The sequence below is a fragment of the Plecotus auritus genome (genome assembly GCF_963455305.1).
Source record: "Plecotus auritus genome assembly, chromosome: 12".
Taxonomy (NCBI): Eukaryota; Metazoa; Chordata; class Mammalia; order Chiroptera; family Vespertilionidae; genus Plecotus; species Plecotus auritus.
The window spans coordinates 29,871,241-29,890,175 of record NC_137778.1 but is presented as its reverse complement, the minus strand read 5'-3'; the positions used below and the strand labels follow the sequence as shown (position 1 = coordinate 29,890,175).

The window sequence follows — 18,935 nt, the reverse complement described above, 5'->3', positions numbered from 1 at the left end:
GGGCTCTGCCTCCTGTGTGTGTGACCCCGAGGGGCACGGGGGTACGGCCGTGCAGGGCCTGGCACAGGACTGTTTGCAGCAGACACGGGGTCAGGGTGCCTTGCTGTCTTCCTACAGCAGAAACCAAACACTGCAAGGTTGCCAGACAGGAGCCTGGGGTGAGCGGGGCTCTGGAGAACCCCGTGCTCCTGGTGAAAGAGCGGAGTCGGAGCTCTGCAGGGGGTCCCAGTGCCCAGAGGGGCCCATGTTCAGAGGCACAGTGGGCGCCACCCTCCAGCCTCAAGAACCAGGTCGGCTGCCTCGGAGGCAGGACTGACCCATGTGCCTTCAGCAGAGTCAGAGGGCCGGGGTGGGCAGGCGCCTCCCTCCCGAGGACAGCACTGCTCCCCGCCAGCTCCTCGGGACACCTGGGTGTCCCATGGAGGCGTCCTTAGTGCACCCATAAAACTTGGGTTTTCGCATTTGGTCAATTTTGGGGAACAGTAGCCACAAGGAAAGTGTGAATGTGGATGTGTCCATTGCTGAAGAGGTGGGACCGATGGGAGTTCACTGGTCAGTAGTGTGCAGGGCGAGGGAGGGTGAAAGGTCTGTGAGGCTGCTGGCTCAGCATGTTCACAGGTAAGGATAGAGGGAGCCTCTAGAGCAAGCATGTCAAACTCGTGGCCAATGGGCCGCATGCCTCGTAAACACGCGTTTGACATGCTTGCTCTAGAGGGAAGGGGCGGCTCCGGGTTGAGTGTCAGGGCCTTTGTGCTTCTCGGGAGCATGAACATCCGCCTGACATGGGCCCAGAGCCAGGCTCCAGAGAGGCTGATGGCTCTGACCACAGGCTCATTAGCTTGAGGTGTAGACCCGGGGCTCCACCTCACTCTGAAGACAACCTGCCCTTCCATCTACAACTGCAGTCCTATGTCAGCCCCTCAGATCCCCCGACAGGCAGGGAGAGAGACCTCGGCTCTGTGACCTGCCCCCCCACGACCCTCTGACTCTCCGGCAAAACAAAAGCACTTGAAAAATTACCTCTGAATCTAAATCTGTGCAACTGCAGGTTATCTGTAGCAATTACCAGTAAGACTCAACTCTCACGGCATTCTTTTAAATACCCCCACTTCACCTGCGGCTCCGTGAGCTTCCCTTGTTCAGGGAGACCTGCCAGGTGGGAGAGGGCTGTGACCACGTCACTTCCCGCCTTATTCCTGCCGAGTCCCAGCAGAGGCGCTCTGCCCTGAGGCCCTCACCCCACCGCAGGCACATTCCTAGGAGGAGGGCAGCGGGGGGCCTGCCTGAGCTCCCTGCGAATGGCCTGTCAGCCTGCAGGGCGCCTGCGCTGCACCTCCCTCAGCTGTCTCTAAGAAGCTCTGCTCCTTCCGGGGCCGCAGGGCTCCCCTCCTGCTCTACCCTCTTGGAGGAAAACGAGAAACCTGATCACAGGAAGATCTCGAAGGGGCGGAGGAGCTTGCAGAGTCCGCAAATGAAATCATCAGTCCCCGACGTGACTCACAGAGTTGGCTGGAACCTAATCAAGACCTCAAGAGGCCAGGGTCACACACTGAGGGGCAGGAAATGGAAACCCCAAACAGAACTGATGAGGAAACGGGCTGCGGGTGCGCAGTGACTGCTTCCGCGCTGGTGGAAAGGAGAGAGACCCCTTTTCTCTCCCATGTCTCTACCTCTTTGCTTTGGAGAAGAGAAGGGGCCTGGTGAGATCTGGCCTGGAATTCCCAAAGCAGGTTAAATAGGAACCCCGAGGTCTCAGTATCACCAATTGTGGTTCCGTAAAAAAAAAAAAAAAAAGAAAAAAAAAGAAAAAAAAAAGACCCCTTGACTAATATGAGGAGGAATGCTACGACCTGCCTCTCTCACCCCAGTGTGAAACGCCCGCCACCCATCAGTCCCCGGGTCACACTATACTGGGCAGAGGTGAAAATTCTTTTCCTCCTGAGGTTTGCTTATCCAGTTCCCATAGCCCATGTCCTTCAGGCCTTTTTTGAAGTAGTTCTTGGCTATCTCGTATTCACGGGCAGCTCTCTTGGCCTCACCATAGGAGAGTTTAAGTAGATCCCTGCGGCCCCGGAAGGAGCAGAGCTTCTTAAATAGGAGGAAAATGTTCTTTTTGGAGACCCGGGACAATTCATTCCGTGGCCTGGGGAAACAGAAACGTTACTCAGCCAGGACCGGAAAAGGAGGGCTGGGGGCCGCCGTGGCGGGTGGTAGCTAGGAAGCCTGGAGGTTGGCAACCACGCCGTCCCTGCGAGTCATTCTGTGCTCCCTGCTCCTTACCCGTCCACGGTGCCCCTGGTGCCATCCAGGATCTCCAGGTCATAGCCGTCAGCCAAACACCAGTTGACGCTCGTCTCCTTGGTCTTCCCGGACTGCCTTTTGGAATCATAGACGCTGACCCGGCCAACCTAGGAGTCCCAGGAGCAGCGGGAGAGAACGGATACCTCTCAGGAAAAAGGTTCTGAAGAGACCCAAGTCTCTCAGAGGGCAAAGGGCGTGAGGGCTCGGGACCTTGCCCCTCATTTATGTAGGATTCTATGTGGCTAAAACTCGGCATACTAACCCCACTTTGATGGAAATTAATTCCAGACTTAAAGGAGGAAAGCTGTTGGCATTCAAAAGGGTAAGTTCTTGGGATACCAACTAAGGCTCCCCTGGGCCACACCGGACTTTTCTGCTCTGCAAACAGATGGCTTGAAAAGGAGAAAAGGGCGAGGGAATAGCGGACAGGGCTATAGCACCTTGGGGTGGTTGACAATAAAGGGATAGCGCAGTCCATTCTCAAACGCACTCCCATCTCTCGTCACACGACAGCAAATGGCACGAGTCAGATGCCCTTGGCTGAAAAGGTAACCTGGGTATGAAAAGAAAGTACACATTTTGGCACCAGGAATTAACTGGAAAGGTTGCGGGCCGTGGAGATCAAGAAAAGGAGGACACTGGAGCTTTAGCTGCTGTGTTTCAGGGACTCATCTGGAAGAGACCTGCCTGGCACGTCCCTTACCTGGGCTTGCTGCCTAAACCATCTTCCCACCGTGACAGATGGACGCTCAGAATCAATTACTGACTCAACACACTTTGAAAAGTGGAGACACCGTGCTAACTCGTGGCAACGAAGCGTGCGGTTTGCTGAGATCGGGGCTGGAATGACAGGCTGGGCTGGCCCCCAGGATGGGCCCCTTACCCAGTGTGACTGACTTGAGGTACACGGGCTGCAGGAAGTGGGTCAACAGTGCCCCTTGCAGGCCTAGCACGTTCCAGCGGAGGATTTTGTCACTACAGGACATGGTGCGGAGTCTCTCCCCGAGCCGAATGCCGTCCCACGTGGGCACAATGTCACTGGACTCCACTGGGATCGTGCCTTCCCCTGCATGAGAGCTTGGGTCAGACCACAGCGGCCCTGGGCCAGAGCACGCTCTGCGATGGTATCCATTCCCATGGCTGTAACGAGCAGTAACCGGGAGGCTGACTCCCACACTGTCACTTCCAGCCCAGCTCTCTCTAAGTGCAGGAGTACCTCTGCCTCCTCTCTGATCCTCATCTTCCTGCGCACATCCCCCCGCCCCGGGCCTTCCCTCTCACTGCAAACAGGACCCTCCAACCCCTGCAATTGATGGCAAAACCCCGGCAGCTATGTCCCGGGGAGGAGCCTGGTCTCAGCAGAGCCCTCGTGTGGGGGAGGCGGCGTGCCACTCACCGTTCTCCACCTTGGTGCGGAGCTTGCCTTGCTTGGGGTTCTCGAAGACGGGGTAGTGGCGGTCTGTGCTCTCCACCGCGCGGTCGCTGCAGGACTTGTCAAAGAGCGCGCCATCCCCGCACGGGGCCGTGCTGCAGGACAGGCGCCCGTTAACACTCGCCCATGCGGGTGCTTCTCTCCCTTCCCTGGGATCGAGAACTGTCCCGTGAGGTGGGAGCTAGGGACTTTTAGGGAAGCCTGCCATGGGAGACGGGGGTGGGTGGGCAGAAGTGTATGTGGGAGTCATTCCATTCCAGGTCCGTACAGAGCGGAGTGGGGCCCATTGAGTTGGCTGTTCAGGGACTAGGAGAGCATTCAGCACCCCCACCGCCCCCCCGGAGCCTGGCAGGCCTGGTCCGGCGGCGACGGGCAGCACAGACCTGATGTAGAGGTGGAACGACACGGTCTTCTTGATTTGGAGCCTTTTTCCTCCCTTCGCGAGCTCAAATATGCTGTCCTTTGCCGTCTGGGGGTTGTACTTCATCAGCTCGCTGTAGAGAAACCTGCAGGAGGGAAGGCGGGTAAGAAGACGGTTGGATCCTGGGGAGCAGCTGCTTCTGTGATCTGACCTCCAGAAGGAGAAGCCTAATCTGACCCTTTCAGTTTCTCGGGTAGAAAGGCACCGGGAAACTCCACGGGGGCCTCAGCATTTCTTAGAGCCAAGTTAGCCTTTCGGGTCAGGCTCATTTCTGCCCAGAGCTCCTGCTCTGGCAGGAACAGGGGTTCCGGGCAGAACAAGCGGCTTCTCCCTGGGCCTCCCCGCCAGAGAAGGAGAGGAGGCAGCTGGCGGGCCAGGGCTGCTTAAAGGTCCTCGCACACAGAGGGGCGGCTTCCTCATCGGGAAGCGCAGGACCAGGAGGCCATTTTGTGCCTTTTTAAAAAGGCACGAAGCAGAGTGGGCCGCGAAAGCGAGAGCACGTGACAGCAGGCTGAGCAGTGGTGTAGCCTGGGACCCCGGTGCCAAGGCTGACTCTGTGGTGACAGCCTGCCCGTCGGGGGGTGTCAGAGCCGCCGGGCGGGCGGTGCTGGCCCCACCGCTCACCTGATGAAGCCCCTGCGGGAGATGATCTCCGCGTGGCAGTCGTTGACGGTCTCGCCCTTCAGGCTCAGGGAGTCTCCTTTCACACAGCGATTGCCTGGAAGGCACCAAGGACGTGGGACACTTCCAAAGGACAGGACGATGAAGAGGGGGAGGCTGCTTGTTCTTAGGGCAGCCGTGGGCAAACTACGGCCCGCGGAGCCGAAAGAGCGGAGGGTTCTCTTGCTCTCCCCTCCGCTCCTTTACTTTGAATTTATATTAGTTCACACAAACACTCCATCCATGCTTTTGTTCCGGCCCTCGGTCCAGTTTAAGAACCCATTGTGGCCCTCGAGTCAAAAAGTTTGCCCACCGCTGTCTTAGGGCCTCACTTCATCAGATCCCGACTCCCATCCTCCCTTCCCTGGGGGATGAGCATTCGCCCCCCACTCCGAATGATCTGGAGCTAAAATGCGATATAATTGTCTGTTCCCATCTTAAACTCGCCCCAGGGGACTCCAGGAGGGAAGGACAAGGACACCCTTCAGGCACCGTGGGGGGTGGGGGACAGCCTCACCGACCTGTCCCGAGGCTGACCACGACTCCCAGGTCTTTGGAGTCTTTCTTCATGATGATGGCAGCCAGGATCTTGCGGCCAAGCAAGGAGGGCTGGAAACTGTTGGTGAGCGCGTTGAAGCACCGGTGGCTCAGCATGGCTATCTGGTCGTGGAAGGTGCTGCCGGTGAGAGGGAGCTGCGGGGACAGGAGGCCGAGTCAGGGCCCCAGAGCCGGGCTGCGGCCGCCACGCCTCAGAGTGGGCGGGAGAGTGCGCTCACTCGGCAGTGAACCGTCCGGTCCCCTCGCAGGCCTAGTGTCCCATTCCACGTTCTAGGAGGCTAATATGAAAGCCCAGGAATAATTCACATACTAGCAACTGAGAGCTAACTCCACCCAGAAAGGAGCTAGCTGGGCCCCCAAAGAAGATAGCACAAAAGTAGACGTCTTAACTGTCTTTGGCTGTGCATCTGGGGACCTCGAGAGGAGGAGCATAGTTCTTCTGAGAGTGGCCCCTGTCACTGGGGTTACCTCTGTGAAACCCATGCGCTCTGCCTTCTCGTTCTCCCCAATCAGGACGCGGAGAGCGGCGTCCGCTGCCTCCTGCTTGCCTTGTTTCTTGCTGTGCGCGCAGACGGCTGGGAACCAGCGACCCCCAACTTTTGCTTGGTAAACAAACCTTTGGGTGAGAGGCAGGGGACAAAGACAAGCATCTGAACTGGCCGGCAGTTGTAGGAAACACAAGTTTTGCTTAAGATGCAGCCAACATAAGGCCCCACCCCTGCCACAGCTCTCCAAGGCAGCAGTGCCTGGGCTGTGGACGGTCCTGGGTCGCAGTGCCGTTTTGCTAGATTCAGATATAACCTGGACTGTCACTTAGGTCAGGATGCCGAGTCTGCCTTAGACCAGGGAACCAAACTTTCATGAGGAGCTGGTTTTCGATTCCTGAAGCCTTGGGATGGCTATGGGGGATGGAGAGCACCTTGACATGTGACTCTACTTACTTTAAGGGCTTGAGCAGAGCAGGGAGGTGGGCAGTACCGTTGCCGGCCCTGGCGGGCCCTCCCTTTCTGGTGGGGGTCTCACACACATAGAGGGAAGAGTAGGATGGAACAAAATGGGTGGAGCGTCTGTCAGACCAGAGATCAAGAATCCTAGCTTTCAAGCACCCTAACCTGCGGCTTGGGGACCTTGCTTTGGCTAAACCAACTGCATATGGGAAAGGCTTCGGGATCGAGGCAGGGCAGCTCAGGCGGTAACGGGAACCGAGCTTCTCGCTATTCCTTGCTCATCCAAGGCACTGAACGCCTTCACTCCTATTGTGCTGATGCCAGAGGGGGTGCAGGGCGGTGGGCTGAGGTCCAGTGAAGACAGAGACAGTGGGTTGAAAGACACTGGAGAGGGGGCGGGGCTAGCCATGTTGGGTCTCTGCCAGGTGGAGAATTGCACGACTGTTCATGTGTTTGCACATATATCATATATGTATCTATGATAAAACTTGTGAATTATGCAGTTAGAATCCTTAGAGCTGCACTGTCCAATATGGTAGATACTAGCCACAGGGGGCTATTAACTTTGATTAAAATTCAATACAATTAATAATTCAGTTCCTCAGTCACACCAGCCACATTTCAAATGCTCAATAACCACATATGGCTGGTGGGTAGCTTTTGTAAGCAAAACGCTGGGGACAAAAGCTCCGTTGGAATGAGTTAAAGTGAAGACAGAGACTACAAGTAATTGAGAGGTTTGGCTGGGAGGGGAGCAGAGAGATGATGTGGGCTCAAGGGGGAGGGGGTGCCTAAGTCGGGCATGGGCATGTCTACGGGCTGACAGAAGTCCCAGCCTGGTGCCGAGGGAGGGAGGGAACCGGAGGAGCGGACGGGAGGGAAGGGGCCCAGGCACAGCGATGGAGGAAGGCTGCTGCCCGCAGGTGGTGCAGGCAGAGGCACAGATGCAGGTAGGGAGGTGGGTTTGCTGATGGCAAGGTGAAGTACTTGTCGTATGACTATTGCTATTTTCTCAATTAAGTGTGAATTAAGATCACCACTTTAGAGTGAGGAAGAGGGATTTTGGTGGAAATCTGAAGAAAGAGGCAAAGGTCTGAAATGGTTTTCTCGAGTAGGAAAGAAAATTTAGTACAAACATGCAGTAGGAAAAAGGCTGGGAAGAGAACGGGGGTGGAGGCAAGTGGCAGTCCCACACTCAGAACCTTTCAATGGCTTTCCACTGCTCGAATGGCAAAAGCATAATGCCTCCGGGGCCCTGTGGCCTCCCCGGGGCCCTGTGGCCTCCCTGGGGCCAGGCGCCCTGTGCTGTCTGCTCCGACTATCTCCTCCGCCTAGAACCCTCCACTTCTCTCTTAATCCCCCTCACTTCTCAGCGAAGCCCTCTGCCTCTCCTGACTCAGTCAGGTCATGCATGGAGATCCTCATGCACATGCCACTCGAGCCCTTTGTCATACAAATCGAACATGAGAGCTCACATTACTTTACGTGACTATTGATTACTACCTGGCTCCTGCACTAACAAATAAGACGTACTCCACAAATACTGGTTGAATGACTAAAGTAGGGAGATCAGGTGACTACTGCCCTGGGTTACCTGAGAGAAGACAGTGCTTAGCCTAGAGGGTAACCGGAGCTGGAAAGACGAGGAAGGGATTTGGGATGGAAACTGTAGACATAACAAACAGAACTCAAGGATGGAGAGTGGTGTCACTCACTGAGCAGGAAAGACCAAGGGCAGAGACGGAGCAAAAATCAAAAGTGCTGCTTCTGAGATGTCTGCCGAGAAGTGACAAGCAAGCAGCTGGGTCGAGGAGGCTGGGGCTCTGAAAAGGTCTCCAGCATTTCGATATTAAAAGTCATAAGCCATAGCCGGTTTGGCTCAGTGGATAGAGCGTCGGCTCGTGGGTTTGATTCCAGTCAAGGGTGCATGCCTCGATCTCCAGCCTGGTCAAGTCCCATGCAGGAGGCAACCAACTGATGTGTCTCTCTCACATTGATGTTTCCGTCTCTCCCCCGTCCCTTCCACTCTCTCTAAAAATCAATGGAAAAATATCCTCTAGTGAGGATAAAAACAAACAAAAAAGGTAAAAAATTAGTGAAGGTTGCCAAGAAGGACAGAAAGGAAAAAAAGAGGACCCAGCATGATTCACATTAAGAAGGAAGTAATGTGTGTTATTGAACCAGATGTTCAATAAATGTAGCTTCTAAATTAGTATTTCCCCTCAGTGCAACCTTCCTCGACTCCCCAGGGGCCACAGTCCCGTGCATTCACCTCCAGTAAGCCCTGTGCTGTGCTTAGTGTCTGCAGCCCAGTCAGGGGCGCTCTTCATATCCTTGATTGAGTTCAGAGTGCGTTCTCAGGTTCTGAGTGAATGACTGATTTGAAGCCCTAGAAAGGACTGCGTGGAAAATTTTATAGAAGAGAAAGAGGAAATGGACTAAAACTGCCACAGATGGAGGAGGTTAAAGAAGGAGGCGTTGAGTGTGAAGGGTGTGAACGAGGAGCCCGCACCTCTCTTTTTCTGAGGTGGCTTTAACAAAGGGTGGAGCCCCATGACATATCCTAAATGCATCGTGCCCAGGAGAGGACCTTTTCTGGCCCCCTCAAGGTTGACTGTTCTAAAGTGGGGTGCACGCTGGTCAAAGTACTAGGTTGTTTTTTTTTTAAATCCCCACCCAAGGATATTTTTTTCCATTGATTTTTAAAGAGAATGGAAAGGAGGGAGAGAAAAACATCGACGTGAGAGATACATCGATTGGTTTTTCTCCTTTGATCTATTAATATGGTAAATTATGATAAATATCTGAATGTAGAATAATCTTTGCAATGCACTGACGTGCCATTTTTCACATTTTAGAATGGCAAAGATAAAAATGTTGATAATGCCATACCGGTCATGGTATAGGGGAAAAGCCATTTTTATATATGGGGTGGGGCAAAAGTAGGTTTGGAAATAATACAATAATTAATAAAATAATAATATAAGAAGAAACTCTGTGTACTCACAGCTATAAACCTACTTTTGCCCACCCTGTATTGTTAGTGTAAGCATAAACTGGTATAATTCTCACTGGAGGAAAGTTTGCCAAAATTTTGTGTGTACATAAACATGTTATTCATTGCAACATTGTTTATAATAGCAAAAGTTTGGAAACAATCCAGGTAGTCATCAATAAGGGCTGGTTGAAGAAATCATGATAAACCTGCAACATTGGAACACTGTATTTTGAAGCTATGTACAAAGAATACAAAGTAACATGGAAACTCTCCAAGGTAATACTGTTATACGTAAAAAGCAAGCTGGAGATCAATATGTATACTTCCTTGTATTTATATAAGGATACTATGAAAGGATACATAATAAAGTCATTACATGTGGGAGTGTTGGGTGGGTGTACGTGCGTGTAGGTGAGAGCTGGGCCAAAGGGAGAATGGGTGAGAATGAGCTTTATATATTTTTTTATTTTTAAATAATTTTAATTTGGATAGTCTATTACCAATTAAAAAAAAATTAAAAAAAAGTACACGACCCATGTTTGCCCAGAAATTCCTGAAAATGTGTACTGCAGACGTGTCTGCACATGTAAGCAGACATACAGTAGAAGGACAGTTACTGCAGGAGTGTTTTTAATAGTAAGACCAAAACCAACCTAATGTCATTGGAAGTTGGTTAAATAAATTATGTAAGGGTGGGTGCTTCAATAGCAACATTCTCTTTCTTAAATTAGGTAAACTACATGGGTATCTGTTTTAGAAAAGACCTTCCATATCTCTGGTTTAATAACAGCGTCTATTCAGTGAAATATTACGAAGCTGTGCAGGAGTCTGACAGATCTATACATGCTGATTTGTAATGATCTCTAAGATACACTGGTAAGGAAAGGAGTCAAGGCATGGCACAGAAGATATGTTATATACTTATTTTTAAAACAAAAAGAAAAACATGCTAATATATGCATGGAAATTTCTAGAGGGACTCAATCAGCTGGTAATAGTGTATGGGGAGTGAACCAGAAGTCTGAGTTAGAAATAATACCTTTCATTGCATACTTTTTGAATCAGCTTGAGTGATTTTCTTGAAAATTAAAATTAAAAAAAATTAAAAGGCTCATACTCATTAGAAAAGTGACTATACTCTCAGGATGGCTGATCGTCTGGGCAGGGGTGGGGAACCTTTTTCTGCCAAGGGCCATCTGGGTATTTACAACAGCGGGCCACACCAAATTATCAACTTAAACATTACGTTGCTAGGAAAAAAGCTCCTAGGTTTATTAAATTTCCAGTTCCACTCGTAACGGTTGCCTTGGCAGGGCCGGACCTGATGGTACAGCCCGTGGGCCGCATGCTCCCCACCCCGTTCCAGGGAGTCACAGAGACACGGCTGGACTTGTTTCCTTCAACTCGCTCTCCCTGCGCTCGTTCACAGCTAACGCACATCCTTTCTCCCCTGGGTTACAGGCGGACCCCACCTGTGACACCTGCTGTAGTCAGGCCAGGAACACTCACTTGGGCTCGTGAGGAGGTCCGGACTGGTCAACCAGCTTGAACTCGGCAGCAAAGCCGTGGGAGCGGGCGTACTCCAACAGGCCGCCCACCGGGTTGGTGTTCAGGTATCGGACGAGCTCGCCGATCTTCCTAACCTTGTTGGGCATCATAGATTCCAAGTTATCAAATGATTCTGTGCTGGTACCTCCGGACTGAAAGAGAATTAGCCAAACAAAGAGGAACCGTAAACAGTTAAGGAAACCGAGGGACTCCTGGGCAATCCTAAGCCGTCCTGCGGCTAAACATGACCAGTGTCTTTGGAGTCGGAAATGACCTCACCTGGTTATCAGAAGATGCCGAGTTGGTGGCCTCCTCGTGCAGGGCCTTCATGGCTTCCTCGGCAGCCATCTGCTTTGCCGCTTTCTTGCTGGGGGCACTCACAGTGGGGAAAGTATGGTTTCCCATTGCAACACAGTACTGGAACCTGGCAGGAGATGCGAGGGTTAAAATGGTTTTGATGGAAGGGCTTTACCTAGCCTTTGAAAGGCGGCCGTCCTTCAGGACTTGCAATTTCCTCGCGGCAGTCACTTCTGCCTTGAAGAGCTGGTGCCTTTCTCCCTCCTCCTGCCCCTGTCTCTCTGAGCCTGGCTGACCCCTACTCAACATTTAAGCATCAGCCTTGTTTCGCCACCTGCTCCTCTTGAACAGGTAAGTCTGCAGAGCCTCGGAGCGGGCTTGTCGGGTATGCCCAGGTCTTGTACCGATTTGTCCCACCAGGAACCCTCCAAGCCGTGCACCTCCCTAGTGCTTGGTCCCTGCTGCGCCCTTTCCATTCCCAGTCCCAGATTCTCTGCTCCACAAGCAGCAACCATGCCCTCACGGCCCCCCATCTCCCACACTGAAAACAGGCGGGAGTGACTGCTCCGTGAAATAATCTGCCATCGCGGAGGAGGCAAGGAAGAACTGCATCTCTCTCTCTCTTTGAGAAAACCTCGGCAGAGATACAAGATACAAAGATGTACTTGGGGTCATGGGCAGGGCCTTCTCTGGATAGGAGGCGGAATTCGCAGGAGCTCCCCAACTTGTGCACACACTCAAGCAATGTACTGACGGGGTTCTTCCCGGATAAGAAGGAAGTTGCTGAAGGGGTGGTGGACTGGGACTCTGCAGTCTGCAGGAAACGAGAGAAAAAAACACACAGCACAAACAGTAAGAAAACACTGGCTAGTCCACCACAGCAGAGGGAACGGGGAGGGAGAATTCTTCTGGTCAACTACACACTAAGGCAGGGGTGGGCAAACTTTTTGACTCGAGGGCCACAATGGGTTCTTAAACTGGACCGGAGGGCCGGAACAAAAGCATGGATGGAGTGTTTGTGTGAACTAATATAAATTCAAAGTAAAGGAGCGGAGGGGAGAGCAAGAGAACCCTCCACTCTTTTGGCTCCACGGGCCGGATAGAACAGCCGAACGGGCCGGATCCGACCCGCGGGCCGTAGTTTGCCCACAGCTGCACTAAGGGCTGGCTTCCAAGGGAAGAGGGCTGTGGGGATTCTTTAAGCATCACAGGAAAGGGTGAGTTAAAGGTTCTGGGTCTCTTAAAAAAAATTTTTTTTTATTGATTTCAGAGGGGGGGAGAGAGAGAAACATCAATGATGAGAGAGAATCATTATCAGCTGCCTCCTGCACGCTCCCTACTGGGGATCAAGCCCACAACCCAGGCATGTGCCCTGACCGGGAATCGAACTGTGACCTCATAGGTCGACGCTCACCCACTGAGTCACTGGGGCCTGGCGAGTCTCCTGTCCTATCTGCGAGAGGAGATTGGACTTGGTAACCTGTCATATCTCTTTCAACCACTGGTGAGGGGGTGGTGGAGGGCACAGCAGGCAGCTGACTCTGAGACACAGCATCAGTTGCTAGGCTGAGATTGCTTCTAGAAGGCCAGTTAAAGGCCTGCTCTTCACCCACAGGAAGGTAACGGGTACCCTGGCAGAGGGCGGACACCTACCTTCTCGGAGTCTTTCTCGAGGGAAGAGTAGTAGGATTCCTCTGGTCTTCCGCTGTCCTTGGCTTTCGCCTCCTCCAGCAGAATGGTCATGGCTTTCGTGGCTGCATCCTGCTTGGCCACTTTCTTGCTGCCAGCTTCAGCCGGGGGGAACTCTCGGCCGCTGATGACAACTTGGAATTTAAATCTTGATGGAAAGTGATTAGATGTGTGAACACTAGTCTAGGCCTCCCTTCTGCCCGCTCCAAAGAGATCTTCACCCTGCAATTCCTGCTACTCTAAGGGGCTTTCTGACTTGCGGAGACATGGAGGGCAGGCCAGGGACTCCTGTCCTTTGGAGGATCAGCCTGTCCCTACTCTTCAGAAACAAAGCAGCCAGTGACTCTCTCCCCATAGCTCTTTAGAGCAAACATAGCCACAGGTGACAGGAGACTAGTTCAGGGACACCCACGATCTCTCAGCAATGACTTGAGATAAAGTCTATAAAAATGATGAGCTAGAGCAGTGGTTGGCAAACTCATTAGTCAACAGAGCGGCAAACCGTGGCTCACGAGCCGCATGTGGCTTGTGAGCCGCAGTTTGCCGACCACTGAGCTAGAGTCACCATTACAGTCTTGTTAGCACCCAAGTCTTCTTCCTAAAGCAGCTGCAGCAGACTGGCCACCACAAGGGCAGGTCTAAGGCAAGCGAAAGCTCTCACAGTGCAGTCTCCCTCCCCAGACACCTACAGGCACTGGAACACCTGTCACTTCTCGGGGCCTGTTTCTGTCCCCAGCCTACCCACAGGACACACCACTCTTACGGTGTAAGTCACTCTAAAGCTCTGTTTGAAGCCTGGGATGAAAGGAATTTCCCTGTAATGTAAAAACCAAAAAGCACTTGTTCTGGGCCTCTGGACTGAGCTTAGACTTCCTTTGTTCAAGCTTTTAAATTTGTTCAGCTCTTTGCTCAATCTGGGATTTCATTTAGAAAAAGTATGTCAAATTCTTATTTCCTGGGTCTTCTGAAATATGTGAACATGGCATCCATGTTTCTTATAGCTGGAGTCCAAAGAAAGGTTGGCCACCGAACCCACTGCTTGTCCCCAACCCTGGGGACAGGGACGGAGGACGAGAGAGCATGACGGCCACCCAGTCTCTACCCCAAACTAACAAGCCAGCCCAGGCCCTGTCACTTTGGACAGACACACGCCCTCTTCCTAACAGCTCTCCTGCAATGCCATCGCCGAGTCATTAAGACGGGCACCAGGAGGGAGAACGGTGAAGCTGGGAATCCTGCCCTTAGCAAACAGCCTAGGTTAGCTCTCCCGTCCTCCCTAGCAGGTGTGCAGCCACTCAGCGCCAGTGGGTTCAGCTCTCTGCCGAGCCCTTCAGCAGCTCCCTCTGGGCCTGTCTTCCTCAATCTGCCCGCTAGCCTGCAGGAGCCAGCCAGCTGTCTGAGTGAGGTCACTTCTGATTCACAGCTCAGGAGCAGCAGCAAGTGCGAGCCCATCCATTGCACAGGGGTGTGAAATCAGAACCCCACCCGGCTGGCAGGCAGCCTTGTGCGCTCTACACCGTCCTTTCCGTGCGCAAAGGGGGCGGGGGCGGTTCGAATCCACTGCTGCTGGCAGCACAGGCCGCCCTTGCTCTTGTGTGCAGCCTGCCCCCACCCACCTGCTCCTGGACCTCCCTGGGACTTAGATGGGGAAAGCGGGAACGGCACATGAAGAGGGGGTGGCAAGGGAGTCACGTCTCCATTACCTCTGGCCTTAAGAGGCAGACATGACATTGATGCATGAAAGCTAACCATTTCCCAAGAAGCTTCATTTTAGCCAATGGGGTCAACCTTCCCTTTGCTCAGCCAGGATTCTGGCTGGTCTGAGGTCTACATTCCTTGCTTAAGATCTAGAGCAGGGGTGGGGAACGTCTGGCCCAGGGGCCTTATAAGGCCCTCAAAATCACTTGGTCTGGCCCTGCCAAGGCAACCACAGGCGGGACTCGAAATTCAGTAAATCTAGGAGCTCTTTTCATAGCGACATAATTTATATTAAGTGAATTATTTTAAGCAAATGATGCTATAAATATCCAAATGCCTTTGGCAGACAAAAGGTTCCCCAGCCCTGATCTAGAAGAAGGGCCAACAAAGTTGCGTTAGCCAGAGGGCAGAAAGGAAGAGGGAAAAGTCGGGGGCCACCACACAGCACTGCTCATGAGTCAGCCAACTGTCAGGAGCAAGAGCGCCTGACCCAACCCTAGGTACACAGAGTTCCTGGGGTCTCTTACCGAGGTTCATGGGGTGGTCCACTCTGCTCTATGAGGTTGAACTCACAGGTCTGACTAGCGAACTGAGCATATTCTAACAGCCCGCTGATGGGGTTCTTCAGCTGGCACTCTGTCAGTTTCTTGTAGGGTGAACACCGTGGCAAGCCATGACTGTAGAAGGAGGGCATCTCCATGATGGCGCGAAACTCACCTGGGGCTGTGTGGATACTATTCAAGTCATCTGGGATGTCATCGGTGGCCCACTGGCCATTCTCAAAGTCAACATACCCTGGTTTTGAGGGGCCATTGTCACAAACAGGTGGTTTCGGTTTCACTGGTTCTGGTGGGACCTGTGGACTACTTTCTGCCTTGACCTCCGGCTCCTGCCCATTCTCCATGTTTTCTGTGGCGGCTTCGTTTGAGGCATCTGGAGCGGGCGAGTTACAGGCGGGAAGCTCTTCGTCTGTTTTGGTCTCTGGGACAGCAGCCTGAGTGGCTTCGGGAACACTGTTCATATTTCTCTTCATTTGTATCCTCTCTCGCTTCTTGTCGGTCAGGTACCAGATTGGAGGGGTTGTCCCTTCCCTGTACACGTCCCCCTGCCTTTCCAAGTCAATCAGTACAGCATTGACATCGCGGGCTTTCGAGAGGCCGATATTTTTAGCCAAATTCAGGGCGGAGGACTTGAACACGTCAAACAGGTGGTTGCAGATGTCTTCCTTGATCTCGGCCATGTCTAAAGGCTCAGGGGGCTCTTCCAAGGCGGATGGGGGGTTCCTGCCGGCGGGTTCCCAACTGGGGCCTGAGTTTGGAGCTCCCTGGCTCCAACCGTCAGCTGTCGCTACTTGGCTGTGCTGGTTCAGAGCCTGAACGGAAGCTGCAATTCTCCACAAAGGGGGCGTTCCCACCTCCCTACGCAGCGCACCCCTCTTTGCCAGACAGTATAAGATGCGGTTGATTTCCTTCTTTGGGGCCTGGAGCTTCCGAGCCAGGTCATGTGCTGTGGTGGCCTTCCCCTCGCCACGCTCCTGCAAGAGCTCTAAGACCCTTTGTTCCTGATCCTGGCTGATGCTCAGCGCCTGGAAATGCGAGGAAAGCCTATCAACACCTCCCCATGGCAGAACCCCGCCACGTGCGGAAGGAGGCCAGAATCCTCTGTGGAGTACCTGGCTTCTGAGAGGCACACCCCGTGGGACACCCCAGATCTCCTGTTGCCAGCCTCTGGCAGGTGGTCCTGGAGACCTTGGCCAGGGCTCAGGGAGGAAGGGTGACGGTGGTGTCTGCTTTCCAATGAGGGGTACTTCTGGGAGCCGCCCCTTGAGAAACTCTATTTGCTGAAGCTGGAAACTCTGAGGGTAAGATCTTGGCTCTGGCTGCTGGTGTCTGCGCTTGCTGTGCTCATGGCCTTGAAATGGACCGGGGTAGTACCTGCCGAGAGAACACCCCTGCAGAACAAGAAGGTGAAAGAGGAAGTGAGTTAGGACTGCAGTGGTGAGCCTGGCCCTTCCCCCTGCGGGGTGGAGGGGAGGGGGGTGCTGCCCTGATTTCTAGTGGCTGGGGACCCAGCTAGGATGGCTTGCCCACCTCGTAAGCACTGCTGTTGACCGGCCAAAGGTAAGAGAGGAGCAGGAAGTGAGCACACAGAGCTCCCAGGAGCAGCACGGCCGCTCCAGCAACCTAACTCATTCTTTTCCCTTTGGCAGAATTTTAGGGAGCTGACAATGAATCTTCACTCAGCAAACACTTACCCTTTAAAAATAAAAACCTTTTCTTTCCAAAAGAAACAAAAAGAGCCCTAGCTGGTTTGGCTCAGTGGATAGAGCGTCCGCCTGTGGGCTGAAGGGTCCTAGGTTTGATTCCTACCAAGAGCACATGCCTGCGTTGAGGGCTTGATCTCCAGTAGGGGGCGTGCAGGAGGCAGCCAATCAATGACTCTCTCATCACTGATGTTTCTCTCTCCCTCTCCCTTCCTCTCTGAAATCAACAAAAATATATTAATAAAACAAAAAGAGAACAATAACCTAAAGTGCAAAGGGGCCAGGGGACCAGGGAGGACTGCAGCACAGACCCCTTGTGTCTAAAATCTACCCTTTGGGTGATTAGAACAAAAAAAGATGTAAGTGGAAGCCAGTCCTGTGAGGCGATGACAGAGAACCGCCGCCCCCCCCCCCCCCCCCCACAAGGGCAGCAGGAGCACACAGGTTCACTGGCTCATCACTGCCAGAATCTGGGTTTGGGGCCGATGGAGGATTCCTGAGAAAACAGACACGTGTGCTCATACCTGGCGTGGTGCTCAGTCTTGGGAGGGACACCGGACACTAGCTTCTAACCAAACCACCCGCTCACCTGGATGAGTGGAGCTGGCAGGACCATTCCTGGAGACCTCGGCCCCACACTCCCTTAGCTCCCTCCCAACAGCTGTGTCCACGGTTCCCTTCTGTGTCCTTCAGAACCCAGTTCCATGGGCACAGCCACACCATGTCCTCACCAACTGCCACATATCTACCAGAACCCCCAGCACTTGTGACCTCTCCCCCCACCACACACCAGTGCTCATCCTCTCCCCCTGGTGGGGTGGAGGTGGGAGATCCAGGGAGGGGCTGTCAGACAATACTTTGGTACCTTCCTCTGGGGCTCGCAGACGTGTGTGTGTGTGTATGGGGGGGGGGGAGAGGGAGAGAGAGGGTGTGAGGTTGAGGGGGCAACAGCTGGGATCAATGCTTCCTCATGCTCATCCCCTTGTCTGATTCTCCTGAAGGGCCAGGACCTGCAGGCTGGACCCTTTTTCAATAACCACATCCTCTGTTGCAATGAGGGGTTTAGCACCCTTGCCAAGCCCCCTCACGGTCTCCTGGCTGTGGAGTTCCCCAATGACCACCTCTCATCTAGCTTCTCACTCAGTCTCACTGTTACTCTAGCGGGGCCACCACCAAACCTCAAACCCTGAGACTCTCTTCCAGGGGTCAGCAAACCTTTTTCTGGAAAGGGTCAGACAATCATTTGTAGCACAAACCAGCCGCACACAACTTGAAAACTGTTAGGACAAGGGTCTCAGGGTCTAGGAAGCTCTAAATGTTATTTCCTGCTGGATGTTAAAATGCAGCGTAGCATTCTGCAGCTGTAACTGAGACCTGAAGACCAGCGGCAAAGGAAAATTAACATGGAACTGACCAAACAGTGTGGCTAAGCCTTTCTTTGGGGAGGCAGAGCCTGGATAGGAACCTGGCCCCTTCACTGGCTGCAAGGCAACACCCTGTGACAACCACCTCTGTGACACCCCTTGAGTTCGGGAACAAACTTCACTTACAAAACAGGCTGCCCTTGCTGACCCTGCTCTTTACTGATGGGAACTCCCGTTTGTACAGCTTCCTCTCCTTGCTTATGTGACCCCACGGCGGCTGCAGGTCAGCCAGGCCCACTCATCCCGTCCTGGTGTCACACACCTCCTCATTCAGCCTGGATGCCACGGCCCGATTCCTTCTCCACCCGAAGCCCGCTGTCCCCTTTTCCTGTTCCAAAGGCTCCACGTGGTCCTGGAGAAGGACGGTGGCTCTTGCTAATGGGGCCATAAATTCCTTCTCTTAAACGTCGTTAGGTTTTCACTGCTGTTTGGTGGTCAGTTCAGTTCAACACTGGTTCACTGTGGACTGAGCACTCTTTATGAACCCTCCTCCCACGGTTTGGTGACAGCACCAAAGGTCTCCTCTCGCCTTTTTTCCCTTATGTCTGCCCCTATCCCTTTCTTCCACCCTTACGTATTAGTCTCCAAGGTTTTAAGGGCCTCTTCTTCCTTCCCAGGTTGATTTCATCCACTCCCTCAACCTAAACTAGCCTCTTCAGAAACTGTCAAATCTATTCTCTCCAGCCACCACCTTGTCCT

At 53.1% G+C, this 18,935-nt stretch overlaps 1 protein-coding gene across 5 annotated transcripts in view; it reads right to left on the bottom strand.

Moving 5' to 3' along the window:
* Window positions 1–18,935, bottom strand: part of ADAR (adenosine deaminase RNA specific) — a 47,310-nt gene that overhangs the window by 4,621 nt on the left and 23,754 nt on the right. For 2 of the 5 annotated variants that reach the window (XM_080647405.1, XM_080647401.1), the window contains exons 2-15: window positions 15,077–16,500; window positions 12,816–12,999; window positions 11,828–11,976; window positions 11,145–11,289; window positions 10,827–11,017; window positions 5,763–5,988; window positions 5,336–5,507; window positions 4,779–4,872; window positions 4,117–4,239; window positions 3,698–3,828; window positions 3,185–3,367; window positions 2,742–2,854; window positions 2,281–2,408; window positions 1,772–2,143 (exon numbers count right to left, since the gene is read on the bottom strand). In XM_080647405.1, coding sequence (XP_080503531.1) covers window positions 1,906–2,143; window positions 2,281–2,408; window positions 2,742–2,854; window positions 3,185–3,367; window positions 3,698–3,828; window positions 4,117–4,239; window positions 4,779–4,872; window positions 5,336–5,507; window positions 5,763–5,988; window positions 10,827–11,017; window positions 11,145–11,289; window positions 11,828–11,976; window positions 12,816–12,999; window positions 15,077–15,789 — 2,790 coding nt within the window. In that variant the 5' untranslated portion in view covers window positions 15,790–16,500 and the 3' untranslated portion in view covers window positions 1,772–1,905. Of the gene's footprint in view, window positions 1–1,771; window positions 2,144–2,280; window positions 2,409–2,741; window positions 2,855–3,184; window positions 3,368–3,697; window positions 3,829–4,116; window positions 4,240–4,778; window positions 4,873–5,335; window positions 5,508–5,762; window positions 5,989–10,826; window positions 11,018–11,144; window positions 11,290–11,827; window positions 11,977–12,815; window positions 13,000–15,076; window positions 16,501–18,935 lie in introns of those variants that run through there. The other 3 variants (XM_080647403.1, XM_080647402.1, XM_080647404.1) reach the window with 3 other exon arrangements.